The sequence below is a fragment of the Parasteatoda tepidariorum genome, chromosome 10 (assembly GCF_043381705.1).
Source record: "Parasteatoda tepidariorum isolate YZ-2023 chromosome 10, CAS_Ptep_4.0, whole genome shotgun sequence".
Classification (NCBI taxonomy): domain Eukaryota; kingdom Metazoa; phylum Arthropoda; class Arachnida; order Araneae; family Theridiidae; genus Parasteatoda; species Parasteatoda tepidariorum.
Genome location: NC_092213.1, coordinates 15,227,198 through 15,242,011, shown reverse-complemented (window position 1 = coordinate 15,242,011; position 14,814 = coordinate 15,227,198). Strand labels below are relative to the sequence as shown.

General features: G+C 30.4%; 1 protein-coding gene across 1 annotated transcript in view; it reads left to right on the top strand.

The window, feature by feature from the left end:
* Positions 1–14,814, top strand: part of LOC107455766 (glycine receptor subunit alpha-2-like) — a gene marked incomplete in the record, with an annotated part of 127,669 nt that overhangs the window by 91,470 nt on the left and 21,385 nt on the right. Inside the window, 3 exon segments of the mRNA XM_043044493.2 lie at positions 5,881–5,960; positions 8,135–8,202; positions 14,340–14,566. Of these exon segments, the coding sequence (XP_042900427.2) occupies positions 5,881–5,960; positions 8,135–8,202; positions 14,340–14,566 (375 nt within the window).

The following is a 14,814-nucleotide window of genomic DNA, read 5'->3' as shown; positions in this document are numbered from 1 at the left end:
TTATCGGTGGTTATCTGCTAGTGGTAAACGTTAGCTCAGACGTTACTTATGCCTCTTCGACGAAAGAGAGCGAGATTTCAACAACTTACGGAGTTTGAAAGGGGGAGAATCATCGGCCTTCGTGAAGCTGGATTATCTTATCGTGCAGTAGCCGCTCGTGTGCAGCGTAACAGCAGCACAGTGATGCGTGTCTGGAAGCAGTGGACGGACGAGTGTCAGACAACTCGGAAATCCGGCAGTGGACCCCGAAATGTCACGTCAGCTCACGATGATAGACACCTGGTCCGCATGGCGCTGACAGACCGTACGGCTCCCTCTAGACAACTGGCTGCACAGTGGTCAATAGCTACAGGTGTTTCATTGTGTGCTTCATCAATTCGTAGACGTCAACTGCAGCGTGGACTGCAGTTAACTCTTGAAAATGGGCGCTTATTCTTGAGCACTCGAAACATGTCAACTGTAATTCCCAATTTCTATATTTTTAAAGAGAATGAAGCTTTTAATCAAGTAAAAAACCTTAATGACGGACATATCTTTAAAACATTATGATATTTTTGCTTTTACATTAGTGCTCTTTTATTATATAACAATTATTCAGTACATTAAGACAGATTTTTTCAAACGATTATTTCATGCAATTTAAAATAATAGGTTTTAATATTTTCAGTTTAAGAAATCTAAATTACAGATATTTACTACTGCTCTTTTTATAAAAATTAGATTAAAAATTCTAGTTCTCTTTTCATTTTCTAGAAACCCATTTAAAGCAAAATACCAAAAATACAGAGTTATTACCTTTAATTCCATTCTTATTACCTTTCATTCTAAGTTATATGATTTAATAAAATAAAATTATACGAAAAAAAATAAATTTGGGCATAAAAAGTGTCTTTAAAGTTCTATTAAAACTTAAATATCAAAACACAAGGAAAGAAAACTAAGAGTGAAAGCTAGTATTAACACAGATTAAAACTTTATTTTCCTTTTTTGAAAAAGATAACTCCAATTTCTTTAATTAAGAAAACTTATCTTAAGGTTATTAAAAGCTTCATGTTCTTAACTCCTCTTTCTTATTAACCCTGTTAAGCACTTAAATTATTTAATATATAATTTAAACGATCTAAAAATATTTCAACATTGATAGAAAATATTGCTAAGGTAAACGCAGCAGCTCGAAATAGTTTACATAATTTAACGATACACAACTTTAAAAAATTCTAAAAAATTACAGTGAAAATTACCAGTATTTTTTACCATTAACTTCATTTTTTTCATTAGAGGTTTACACTGTAATTTTTACAATATACTGAATCAAAGTCGCAATGGCTCAGGGGATAGAGCGTTCGCCTTCCAATGCGGCAAACCGAGTTCGAATCAATGTCGATACAAATTCCGTTTACGGATTGCACCGACCACAGTGCTGACGTGAAATATCCTCAATGGTAGACGGATCATGGGTAAGAGTCCCCTTGCCGTCAGGCTAACAGTGGGAGGTTCTGGCATGGTCTTCCTCTCCATATAACGCAAATGCGAGTAAGCTCCATCAAAAAGTCCTCCACGAAAGCAAATTTCTCCCCAAGGAGTTTCCTTTTCTTTTGGATTGGGTTCAAAATTAAAAGGCTACGGAGTTGAACATTAGTAGTCGTACACCCATAAAATTATTCCGGCTGTTCAACGACGGCTATTAATAAATAAATATATATATATGAATTAAAAATTTCGCTTATCGTAATAAGGGAAACTCACAAATTTTGTTAAGTGTTAACTGTCCTTTTGTTTGGGTAACATATAAGTTTTCACATTTTTTAAATAGGAATATTTAGTTTTGACCAAGTCCGAAAAATTAAAAGTATTACAAATTTCTGTCAGTTTGTTTGAAAATTCCTCATCGTTAGGTTCAAAAGAAAGTTCTGAAAAATTTAATTTTCTATAGCGATTTAACCGTAATAAATCATTAGGAAACGAAAGTTTTAAAAAAAACTTAATTTTGTTTGCCGTTACTCATTTAATTGACGTTTGAACCACATTTTTTTCCTCTTCAAAAACATTTTAAATGCACTATAAAAAACAATATTATATCATAATTTAAAAAAAACAACAATATAAACACTAGAAATGCAATCTAATCATTAATAATATACTATTGAATTATTCATAAGAAAAAGTTTAGAGCAAGGCTCAAATCTAACTTCAATAAAATATGAACAGCCTACTCTCCAACGTCGACCTTCATCAATTTCGTTGAAGAGGAAAAAAAAACATTTTAATGGCATTTTTATCTTCACCCTAAACACTATAGTAAAACAAGAATATAAATTCTACAAATCAAAAAATCATTGAAACTGTAACACATAAAACAATAAATTTGAAAATAATTTCTCGAAACATTTCTTATGCCAATCAAAACAATCATTTCACTGAAAAAGAATTTCAACAGTAATTACGATCAATAAATAAAAAATAATTGTTTCATTTGAAACATCAAGTATGAGAAAAATAAATATTTAAAGTCATTATCTATGATTTTTGTTATTTACATGAGCACTTTTTTTATTTTTTATTAATCAATAAAAATTAAAGAAATTATTTTATGAAAACTGTAAAAAATTAGCAAAAGGATACGAGAAAAAGTTCGAACCAGTCCAAGAAGACATTCAGAAAACCGCAACACCAGATGAAATTTGATAGGAAAAAATAATTTGTTTCTTTGATTCCAAGACACATTTTGAAAATCACAACATCAGATGAAATTTGAATAGTAATTTCTTCTTTAAGAGGAATCATATTTCTCCTTGAATGAGACGGGGTGAAAATAATTTATTGACGATTAACTCCAGAGTAGCACTGGGATAGGCAACATCAACACTTTCCGAACGGAAGGGATGAGGTTTCCAATCAAAAACTTTTTAACGTCTATCAGGAGTTCAATGCAGATTTTCTTTTTTGTCCAAGAGGGGAGACAAAGATCGAATCATTTCCTTCTACGGTTTTTTCACAGCAGTAATTTATTCCCCCGTTGGGTGATGGGATGGGGAAAATTTCCACGAAGCAGTCAGCCTCCGTTACGCTTAGTTCCAGAGATAGAAAAGCGTAAGTTTCCTCTACTAAGCAATCATCCTGCCGGCTTATAATAACAGGACTACATCTCTGTTATCATTGGTGTATTCATCTTAAGAAATGCAGTCAAAGCCATAATAAGTTATCGAAAGGTTTATTAAAAGATATGCTGGTGGTTATAACAGTTCACATCCGCCCTCCACAAGGGAGGGTGTGTGGACAAATCTCCAGATGGTTCCGGCAGATACTTATTGGAACACGTTATTCAGCAAGAGACATGCGAATACCTTAGGTCTTGCATTAAATACAAACAGATTTTGGTGTAATTAGGTCCCAGTCGTACATACCTTTGTAACTCTACGCATTATGGAAAATCATTTAATGCTTCCTAATATGGAAGTGAAAGAGGAGCAAGATTCTAAAAATAACTCCTCCTTTGAAATATAAATCTAATTATTATTCAATAGTATGTTTTCAGCTTTGAATTCCCAAAATAGAGTATCTCTACTCCTACTCTTTAACAATTCACGCGCAGGTCGTCGGGCTACCGAAGCGGAGGTGCCATCCCCTCCGCAGAGGATCAAAATTGTGATGGCATGTCTTCGGATCATCCTCCGGGATGTTTCCCAGACCGTCGCCAATAGCCCATTGTGCNATATATATATATACATATATTACATATTACATACATACATATTACATATATATTACATACATACATATTTACTGAATCACCGGGATTCACAGTGATTACTGTAAAAACAACAGAACATCAATTTTTTTTTGTTTCGTAATTGTACGGTAAAAGTGGATTTTACGAAAAAAAAGAAAAAAGTATTAGTTCAGTGCTGATATTTTTTATAGTAAATTTTAGGATATTTTTAAGTGTATATCAACTGAAATGAAATGAGTAAACTTGTTTTTCTACTAGCTGCAATCTATTCCACTGACTTTTATACGTATTCTATTGACTTTTATAGCATAAGCGTGACATTTATTAGTTTAAGCGAAACCATTGTCGCATAGTTAGCAACAGTTAGCAATATATTTTATTACAGATCACATAGTAAATCTAACTAATGGTTGAATTGTATTTCAACAGACGAATTATGCGACAAAATATATGTTTTAAAACCTGCAGCAGAATAAATGTTTAAGAATGTACCGCATTCTTTTCTAAAGTTTTCGGTCAGTAAAAAAAAAAAAAAAAAAAAAAAAAAAAAAAAAAAAAAAAAAAAAAAAACGAAATGAAATAAAAATATCACTGCAGTGACACCCTCTTCAGAAAAATTTTCGTTTAAATTCGATCTACTGTTAATTTAATTTTTAAGGTAAATTTTCATGCCGTAATTTTCACAGTAATGCAAGATGAGTCATAGTACTTCAGTAAATATTATTGTAAAATATCAATTTTTTCTACAATAATTTAAGGTAAATATTAATAGCACCCTGATTACCGACAGTTTTAACCATAATTGTCAAGATTTTTTTAAGTGTATATCAATGAAATTGTAAGGAATAAACGAATCCAAACAATCATTAACTCGTTTTTCCACTAGCTACAATCTATTCCGTTGACAACTCAAAGTGAAATCACTGTTACATAGTTAACAACAGAATGTATTTTATTACAGATCATATAGTAAATCTAACTAATGGTTGTATTGTATTTCAACGGACGAATCATGTGACAAAATATCTGTTTTAAAAAGTGCGGCGGAATAAATGTTTAATAATGTACCGCATTCCACTTTATGGTTTTCGGTAAGTAATGAAAAACGAAATGAAATAAAAATACCATCGCACCCGCATTCTCTTCAGAAATATTTTCGTTTATATTCGTACTTCTGCTTTTCGAAGCAGAAAGGCAATTTTTACGACGTAAAAGTCATAAAAAGCAACAAGATAAGATGAATGTAGTTTCTTACATTTTTGCTAAATATTTTTTTAATATAACTGTGAGATATGAATAAAAAGTTCCTTTTAATATTTCATAACTGCATTTTTAAGAGGATGTGAAAGAGTTGGTTATTATCTAATAAAAAGAGCCATAATGATTATGCGTTATGAATTAGTCAACACAGCTCAGACTAATACTCATTTTTATTTGAAAGAAAAATATATATTGTATACTAAAATAAGATTATTATTAATTAAAATAAGATTAATATTGATTAAGATTGTTGGTTATAATGTTATTTTAGAATATTTCATATTTACTATTTACTGTACGAAGTTTAGAAGTGATTAAAGTGTTGATTTTTGACTCATCAGTTTGATTATACGTTATGAATTACTCTGCAGGGTATTATAAGTTTTTTTCATAAAAATATTGTGTAAGAACCAATAAGAACAAATATTTTTTTCAGTTATAAGAAATTAGTAATCATTAAATTTAATAACATACATTCTTAATAATAATAAACTATTTGCTGAATGAACAGAGCAAAGATATGTTTAAATATCTGAGGATTTCCTGATACTAAATCTTTTTTTTTTCTTGAAAATCGAAAAAAAAATAAAGTGTCGTAAGAATTTATTTCAGCTAAATTCTTAAAATCTAATATTTTTAAGACTGGGTCCTCTTACATTTGCTCTCATGTTTGATCTTTTATAAGTATAAAACTCAATTAAATTATATTATGTGATAAACTGTGAAGTAAGAATTGAGAAAAGAAAATCAATAATTATTAAACGGTAATTAATGTCCGAATCGGCCATTTTTGCTTCTTCACATTCAACATGATTTATTACTTATGCTATTGTTATTATTGTTGTTGCAAGGATTATTATTATTATTGCTGTTATTATCATCCATTTCAGATCACAGAGCTTAGAATTTGAGTCGATGCTACCAGAAAATCCTATTGAATATGACAATTTACAACCACCGAAAAATAAAGGTACGAAACTATACTCTTTGTTGAACCAAAAAAAAAGAGTGTAGAAAGCATGTAATTTAAGTAATGAAAATAAAGTTTTAAATTTTTTTTCGAATAAAAGTAGATTTAAGTACATTCGTAAAAGTAAAATTACACTCAATACAATTCATTTCCGTTTCTCACAATGCAATCCAGTGAGATAAATTTTCAATATCGGAAAGAAAAAAAGCTTAAAAGATTTCAAGGCAGATTAATAAGGAGGTTTGGAAGCAAGCAATCAGTATATCTTTATTAGCCAAAAACCACATTTATTGATATTACAACACTGTCAGAATTTTCATTCGAAAATTATGGTAAAATATCGTAATCTGTCCATCTATGATAAAATCTGTCCATCCAATTACTCTTAAAGCTTACGGTAAAGAACATTTCTTTTTACCTTTACGGTTTCGAAACCTATTACAACTAGTTTGGTTGAGAAACCATGAATACATAACTACATGGTTTTTGAACTATTTACAACGAGCATCTTTCCCAAATCATTAAAAACGAAATTTAACTGGGCATTGGAACTAGGTTCTTCGTGGGGTAATGGACATCATATTCGGGAATTCAGGACACAGGAAACTTTTTATGTTTTTTAAGGGATGGAGTAAATATTGTGATGCCAACGATGGGACTCGAACCCCCGTTCTCATGGTCATCAGATTGACAGATTAGTCCTGGTGGTTATAATGCAAACAAAGCTGCAAGGAACTAAGTGGCTTCATTAGTTGTGCCGAGGTGGTACGATAAAATTTCGGTTGCTTTACCGTATTAGATAAAAGCAGTTAATAAACGTTTTTTTCCACAGTTAGTAGTTTAAATACCATCTTATTTGTGGCTATTTGACTGTTTTGTTCGAGCATAGTAAAATAACAAATGCATAAATTGTTATTTAACCCTTTTTTGAGAAATTTCTCATAGCATGGATGACATGGGGCAATGTCGTGTTGCCCGATATTGCTGTTCGATCTCACTAACATGATCCTTTTTCGGTGAATCAATTCTTAATTCAAAATCTCATAAACAATGATGTGATTCAAGTTCAACTGTTTTCTGATCATTTTGATCGACAACAAACGATCTGAACTCATCGACTCAGTCGACATTTTCTTCGATTCTTGGGGTTGAAGGCTTTTCGCTGCTTGATTCAAGTTTCACGGAATGTGTTCGTTTTGAATGCATCTCAGATAACCAGAAAACCTGGGCTATTTAAAAAAACGTTATCTCCCCACGGTTTCTTCAGTTTTGAAAAAAGATTCAGTTTCCCATGCCTATTTCAAAAACTGATAGTACAGCGTGGATCCATAATAATGTCATCCATTTTAAGAACGCACTAAAAAAACTGATTTTGCGAGAAAGATGACTTCGAACATCCACACTAATCTACCGAATTCAGTTCATCAGCATACTCGCATTGTACGCGTATGACGTGTCCATTTAATTGTTAGCCAGGCAATATATCAAATATATATATATATATATATATATATTTANTTCCTTTTCTTTTATTTTATTTTCTGTTTTTACATGTTATTTATTCTTACTTTTTGTGATCTATTTTATTTGTTGTTATTTTCATAAAAAAAAACTTGAGTGCTCCTCACACTATTGTATTAATATATTTTGCTTAGACTTTATTGATACAATATCAGAAAGCACTCTGTTTTGCGGATATAATCGTGTGGGCTGAAGATAAGATTATATCTTTTTTTTCCCCAGTTTTTTAAATAAAATTCCCCCCCTTTTTTTTCAAAACTGTTGTTTGTTATTTTTTTACTTATTATCTCCCCCCTTCTTCTTTTTTTTTTTCATTTGTCTATTATTTTTCTTTGTTTTATTCTTCCTTTTGAACATATATATATGTATATATATACATTAGTAAAACAAATAGTATATTGTCGTATAGTTTTTCGTATCAAAATATTTTCAAGATTTTATTTATAGTAAAAGGTAATATCTTTAAATATCTCCTGGACATTGGAGTTGAAAAGAGAAGAAAAATATATCACAGCTATGAAACATTCCTCCATTTTTTCTTCTCATTATTTTTTACTTTGAAAAAATTTAATTTTTCGGAAATCTGACAGATTTATTCGTTTGATATATGTGTTTCATTTATTTTTTAAAAATGTTTTAAATGTATTCTTTAGGTAAAGCAACAATAGTTGAGTTTCATGTCACTGTTTTAAGTTTGGATTCAATCGATGAAGGATCTATGGTAATATATTTTTTATATACATTATATTCTGTTTTATTACGTTATATATTTATATATGAACTATAGTCTACTTAAATCTATTGTATTAAGATTAAAAAACTGATTATCTTTTCCCTTTGATTAAATAGTCCGAGTTCTAACAGTAAAATTGACTCCCGTGCCCCCTAACTCCTGTTCTGTCGGTCTCATGACTGATAGAACGTTCAGGAGTTCGAGTTCTAGACCAACAGATTAGCCCTCTCGGCTATGATGTATTACCATCTTCAAGTAACTAAGTGGCTTCCTTAAGTGGACCTAGTTGTTGTTGTAAAATTCTAATTGTTTAACCGTTTTTGGTGAAAACAGTTAATAAACGGTTTTCTCCCAAATAATACCATGTTATTTCTGGTTACTTGACTGTTTAGTTTGAATATGGTATAATAAAAATTAAATAAATTGTTCTTTAACCATTTTTCTTTGAAATTTTAAACACTGCAGGCCGCTTGTCATGAAACTGTGGAGCATTATCCTTAATAACCCAACTGGTCAACAGCGAAGAGTTGCTGGAATTCTTTATTAAATATTTGTGACAACTAATATACATACATTTTTCTTTCTTTTCGGATGAAAGCACGTATCTGCATTAAGATCGAATACTGTTGTTAACTTGTTCAATTTTTATTTAATTTTCACACGTATTGATTGTTTAGGCAATTTTTTCTTCCTTTATATCATATTCTGATTCTCATAAAGGTTTCGCAGCGTCACGAATTAAATTTTCAGATTATTATCTTAAGTTTGAATGGATATTTTTTTATTCATTAAATTAAAGTAAATAAATTTAAAAAGTAGGTTTTTTTAGGGCAGATAGATCTTGGTGTAATTTAACTATTTGCTGGTCTTTACAATAGTTTCAGAAACTTAAGGTGCGCTTAGTTTATAAGGAAAAAAACTCAGGTGACATTAATTTTAAACCTTTTCTAATTGGTTTCGCAACTTCGAAAATATATTAACATACAAAACGTTGTTATGACTGCGACACTAAATTATCCCATAAATATGAAGAGCGTATTGTTAAATACATATATCAGAGCTTCAAGTATTTTATTTTCTATTCATCTCCCAAAGTTTTCCTGCGAAAAAGAAGAAAAAAATATAATTCAGCTCAAACGAAAAAATATTATCTTCTCAAATGAGTTTTGTTTTGTCTTTTATATGTCTAATATAAATTTTTCGAAAGAAGAAAAATTAAGCTTCGAGCTTACAGTGCAGCTTTGCAAAACGTATTACAAGCTCAAGAACTTGTTTAAAACAGAATCTTTTTCAAAATAAATTATGAACAAAAAATATTTCAAAAACAATTTCAACCTAAGACAATTGACGTAATTCTAATTTGTATTAGACTGATTTTTTTCCTTAAGTTTTAAAAGAAATTCGTAGAAAGCTTTTATTTTTATAATAACTTACAAAACTAATTTTGTGCTATAGAAAAAACCCTTTCTGATCGCCATCTGTCTTATGCAGCCCAAAGACAAATCTAACTAGAAAATAATGGTTAAAGGAATGAAAAACCAAACAAAATCAAAACCAAGTTTGCTGTCTGGAAATTCTCTGTTTATGATTAACGAGATTTTAAATTTTCTGTACCGATTCTTTGCTCTCGAATGGCTAGAGGTAAAACCATTTGATAGATTAGTACTCTTTTGGGATCAATTATGGTTTTAACCCTTGTATTAAAGATTTTTGTTGAGAGAGATTACGTCCAGACTTGAAAAATGGCATTAAATGTGATGTTTCAAACCTTTTATCGATTATGGGTACTTAAAAAAATATAATAATAGAAATACAACTTTTAAATTGTGCTGAAGGCTGATTTTCGTTAAAATCTTTTCAGTTTTAGAGATTTTCTTCAGGAAAATTTTATTTTTAAATTCAAACATGATTTTCGTTCATTTTATAGCTAATTAAAAAGCATATAAATAAATCGTATTCAGTTCTGTAAAAATGTAGATAAAACTATTTTCTTTTCGATTTATTTAGTATCTTTGTTCAATTTAATATTCATTAGAATTCTCAATGCTAGGTAAATAATTAAAGGAAACAAAACTCATGAGATTTTAAATTAAACGTCTTTCTTTTTCCGTAATTTTTTTATAAGTTCAATAAATGCAAGTTCAATAATTATAAACTCAATAAATTTATATAAATTTGTAAAATTCAATAAATTTATGAAAATTGAATAAATTTATGAAAATTGAATAAATTTATGTAAATTTAATAAATTTATGTAAATTTATGTAAATTTAAAAAATTTATATAAATTAATAATATATTTATATAATTAATAAATTATTAAAAAATTATTAATAAATTTATGTAACTCAAAATACCCGTCCGCATGAGTAAAATAGCATATTTTAATTAGCCCTCTATGATTGGAGCCTAGTAAAGAAGAATCGGATCAAGCTATTAAATGTTATTTCAGAGTTCCGCTTTTTGTTTCATTTAAAAATTATTTTTATATATGATCCTCTGACAAATATAAGACTAATTTACATTTATAGACCACAATTCGATTATCTTTAAAGAAAATTGCATTTTAATTTTAAATTATAGTTCTCATCATTTTTTTTAAATTTTGTTAGTAAAAAGAAACTTTAATGCTTGAAAACTGTTATAAACTCCACAAACATCTTTCGTTACTATTTTAAAATAAGTTAAAGTATAAAATTTCTTATATGGTTCCTACTTTCAGAAAACTTTTCAAAAACCTAAGTGTTTTATGGAAGATTGCTGGGAAAATTTTTTTGAAACCATACACTTAAAGATAAAAACGACAATTTTTCTAAGAGTATGTGAAAGTTTCTCGGTGCAGTTTTTTTGTCAAACATTGTAGTTTATTTTCTTAACTAAAATCTGTAGGTTTCATCCGTTTAAAAATAGTTTTAAACTTTCACCCAGAAAGTTTTAAAAATCTTCAATCCTACGCTTCACCAATGTAAGTAAATGCTTTCGGATTTTAAAAATAAGGTTTTCCTTAAAGCACCGCTTTACCAGTTTAGTGTAAAACGAAATTTTCTAAAACTGCTCGTTTAATGTCTTCTTAATATGGTAATAATGGGGTAATATTATTAAAATATTTAAAAAAACTTTTCTGAGAAAAAGATAAATTCTAGCAAGCAATTCTGAATTACAGATGTTTCCATGATTTTTTATCATATATATATATANTGCGGTGGATCCACACCGATATTTTTTTAGTTAATTACAAGTCAAAACAGCATGATTAATGAGTCCATGTTGTGCATAATCTTTTTTATTTAGTAGCGATGGTGAAACCATACATCTCAGCCCCCTCCAAGTTGGAGAGGGTAAGACCCATATCCCGTTTAAACTGAAGTACGTTAGCTAGGCATTATAAACAACAAAAAGCCACGCAAAAACTTTGCTCCTGCGTTTTATAGGATGATTAAAAGTTGTGAAGAGACCAGTCATTATTGCCTTTTCTGTATTCTTACGCCTCATCGAAATTATTTATTACTCATAGAAAATCGTTTAATCTTTCCTCATGTGGAAGTGAAAGATCTTAAAATAACTTCTCTTTTGAAATATAAATCTAATTATTATTCATTGGCATGTTTTTAGCCTTGAAGTCCCAAAATAGAATTTCTACCCTTATCCTTTACCAAAGATATTTTATGAAAACGAATGAAGTTTTAATGCTTTTATTAATACAAAAGTATTTAATTTTTGCATTACATATGTATATATATATATATGTATAAAACTAATAATTACTTCATATTTTGCTATTTACACTCAAGAAACAAAAGACTAGTGATAGCAGTATGCAAATCTGTAAGTTGTAACGCCGCATAAGAAAATTATACTTAGGCCGAGAGTTTTCATGGTTTTTCTTTGAAGTCTAGTTATTAAATTAAAGCACAGGAATTAACAGACTTTGAATACAAAACTCGTAGAAAATCTGTGAATTTCTTTCGGAATTTAAGACTTTTAAGCCCACGGATTCAGGAGTATGTTTAGAAAGAGTCGAGGAGATTTACTTTAAAGCATAACTCTTCAGTTTTAGAAAGAACAAGATGAACGATCTTACAGTTTTGGACATAAGGAAAACTAATATGCGACATGAGGTAGATTTATCTTTAGGAGAATCATAAATCGAAGTATTTTACTTTGATAATCTTGGTCGTCGGAAACTAGACTCGAAAGGTTGAATGTTATTATTTACATCACGCCATTTTCTGTACCAGGCATTGCTTTTTAATAATAACAGTATTAACGCATAATAAGTATTAACAACTTGCTTGCAGAAAACATGCGTTTACTACTCAAGACTAATGTGTACTTAGTTTTGTGAGTTTTAAACGACAAGCACATTTCTGTGAAACAACAGAAAATATGAATAAGGGACATAAGAAAGATTTCTTTCTGGGACAATCGTGAAACAAAATAATTTACTTTCAGACTCTCTGTTGGCTTAAAATACATTCCAACGGTCGAATGTTATTATTTAAGACATGCCGTTTGTGCAAAACGTGATGTACTCTAAGACATACTCTTGGGTGTAAAGAACGCACTGGTGGAACACATAAGTTTACTGCTTAATACTATTAAAATGTATGTAATTTCGTGAGATTTAAAGGACAAGAAAATTTCTACTTGAATTAATAAGAACAATAAATGTTGGGCATTAGGAAGATTTATTCCTGAAACAATCATGCATCAAAATAATGTATTTTTATAGTCTATGTCCACAGAAGCTGGATTCGAATGACCGAATGTCATTATTTGGACCACGCCAATTGCTGCAGTACTTGCTGCATTTTAAGGCATAGATCTCTAATTACTCTAATAACAGCAATGTGCTGGCATAATACGCGAGCTTACTACTTAAGACAAGTAACGTGCATTTAGTTTGGTGATGTTTAAAAGACAAACAAATCTGCGCGAAATAAAGAAGCAATAAATATGGGACCTAAGGAAGATTTATTCCTCAGGCAATCATGCCTTAAAATAATTTAATAATTTACTTTGACACTCTTTGTCAGCATAAAATAGACTCAAATGGTCGAATGTCATTATTTGGACCACGCCATTCGCTGCAGCACGTGCTGCACATTAAGGCATATCTGTCTAGTAACAGCAACGCGCTGGCGTAATGCGCGATAATACTCCTTAAGACCAGTGACGTGTACTTAGTTTGGTAAGGTTTAAACGACAAACAAATCTGCGTGAAAGAGCAGAAACAATAAATATGGGACAAAAGAAGATTTATTCCTGGGACAAGCATGTATCAAAATAAATTTCTTTGATGCAACATGTCAGAAAAAAACAGACTCTAATAGTCAAATATTATTATTATTTACAACACGCCATTGGCTGCAGCACATGATGCATATTAAGGCATAACTCTCTAATAACAGCAACTCTCTGGCTTTACACACGGGCTTAATGCTTAACACCATTGACATGTGCTTAGTTTTGTGAGGCTTAAACTGCAAGCAAATCTACGTGAAATAACGGCAATAAATATTGTACGTAAGGACGATTCATTCCTCAGACAATCATGCCTTAAAATAATTTTATAATTTACTTTGACACTCCTTGTCAGCAGAAAATAGATTCGAATGTCATTATTTGAATCATGACATTTGCTGCTGAACTGGCTGCATATTAAGGCATAACTCTCTAATGACAGCAACGCGCTAACATAATACGCGAGTTTAGTGTCTAAGACCTGTGATATGTACTTAGTTTTGAGAGGTTTAAACGACGAGCAAATTTTGGTGAAATAACCGTACCAATGAATGTGGGACATAAGGAAGATTTATTTCCTTGAAAATTATGCATCAACTTGATTTAAATGGTCTATCTTAGAAGAGGGTCGATATTAACACAATTCCGTTTGTTGCACCGGCTCTTCTGAACTCATGAACTAGTGGGTTGGGTGGTAGATGACCTGAAACAAGTCAGATAAAGATTTCAGTTGATAAAAGCTGACAACAGTGTAGGAGATTTAAGAAAAGTCCACAAAGCACTGGAGACCTTTTGTAAAGAAACAATGCTAAAATGTATCAAATAAATAAGATTTCTTTGGTTTTATGTTACATTTTTTTGTATTTTGTATTTCATTGCAGACATATGTTGCCGATATTTTCATGTCACAGAGTTGGAAAGATCAGAGGTTGAAGTTACCTGAGAATATGACCATGAAATACCGTTTGCTGCCTGTTAATTGGCTGAAAAAGATGTGGAGGCCAGATTCTTTTTTTAAAAATGCAAAGAGGGTCACATTCCAAGAAATGACGATACCGAATCACTACATATGGCTATACAGTGACAAGAAAATTCTCTATATGGTGAAGTAAGTGTACACTTTTTAATTCTTTGAATGAGTTGGGAATTGCAAGAAAATTTATGCGTCTTCTAAATAAAGAGAATATACCGTGTCAGTACAAGCTTGAAGATAGACTTCATAAGGATTAAGTACTGCATAGCAACCCATGTCCCAAAAAGTCATCATACGCCGCTTGGATTACTTTTCGATTCTCGATAGACTTATTGTTCTCTCGCATTCTTATTTGAAGTGGTACTTTTAGTTATCCGAATAAT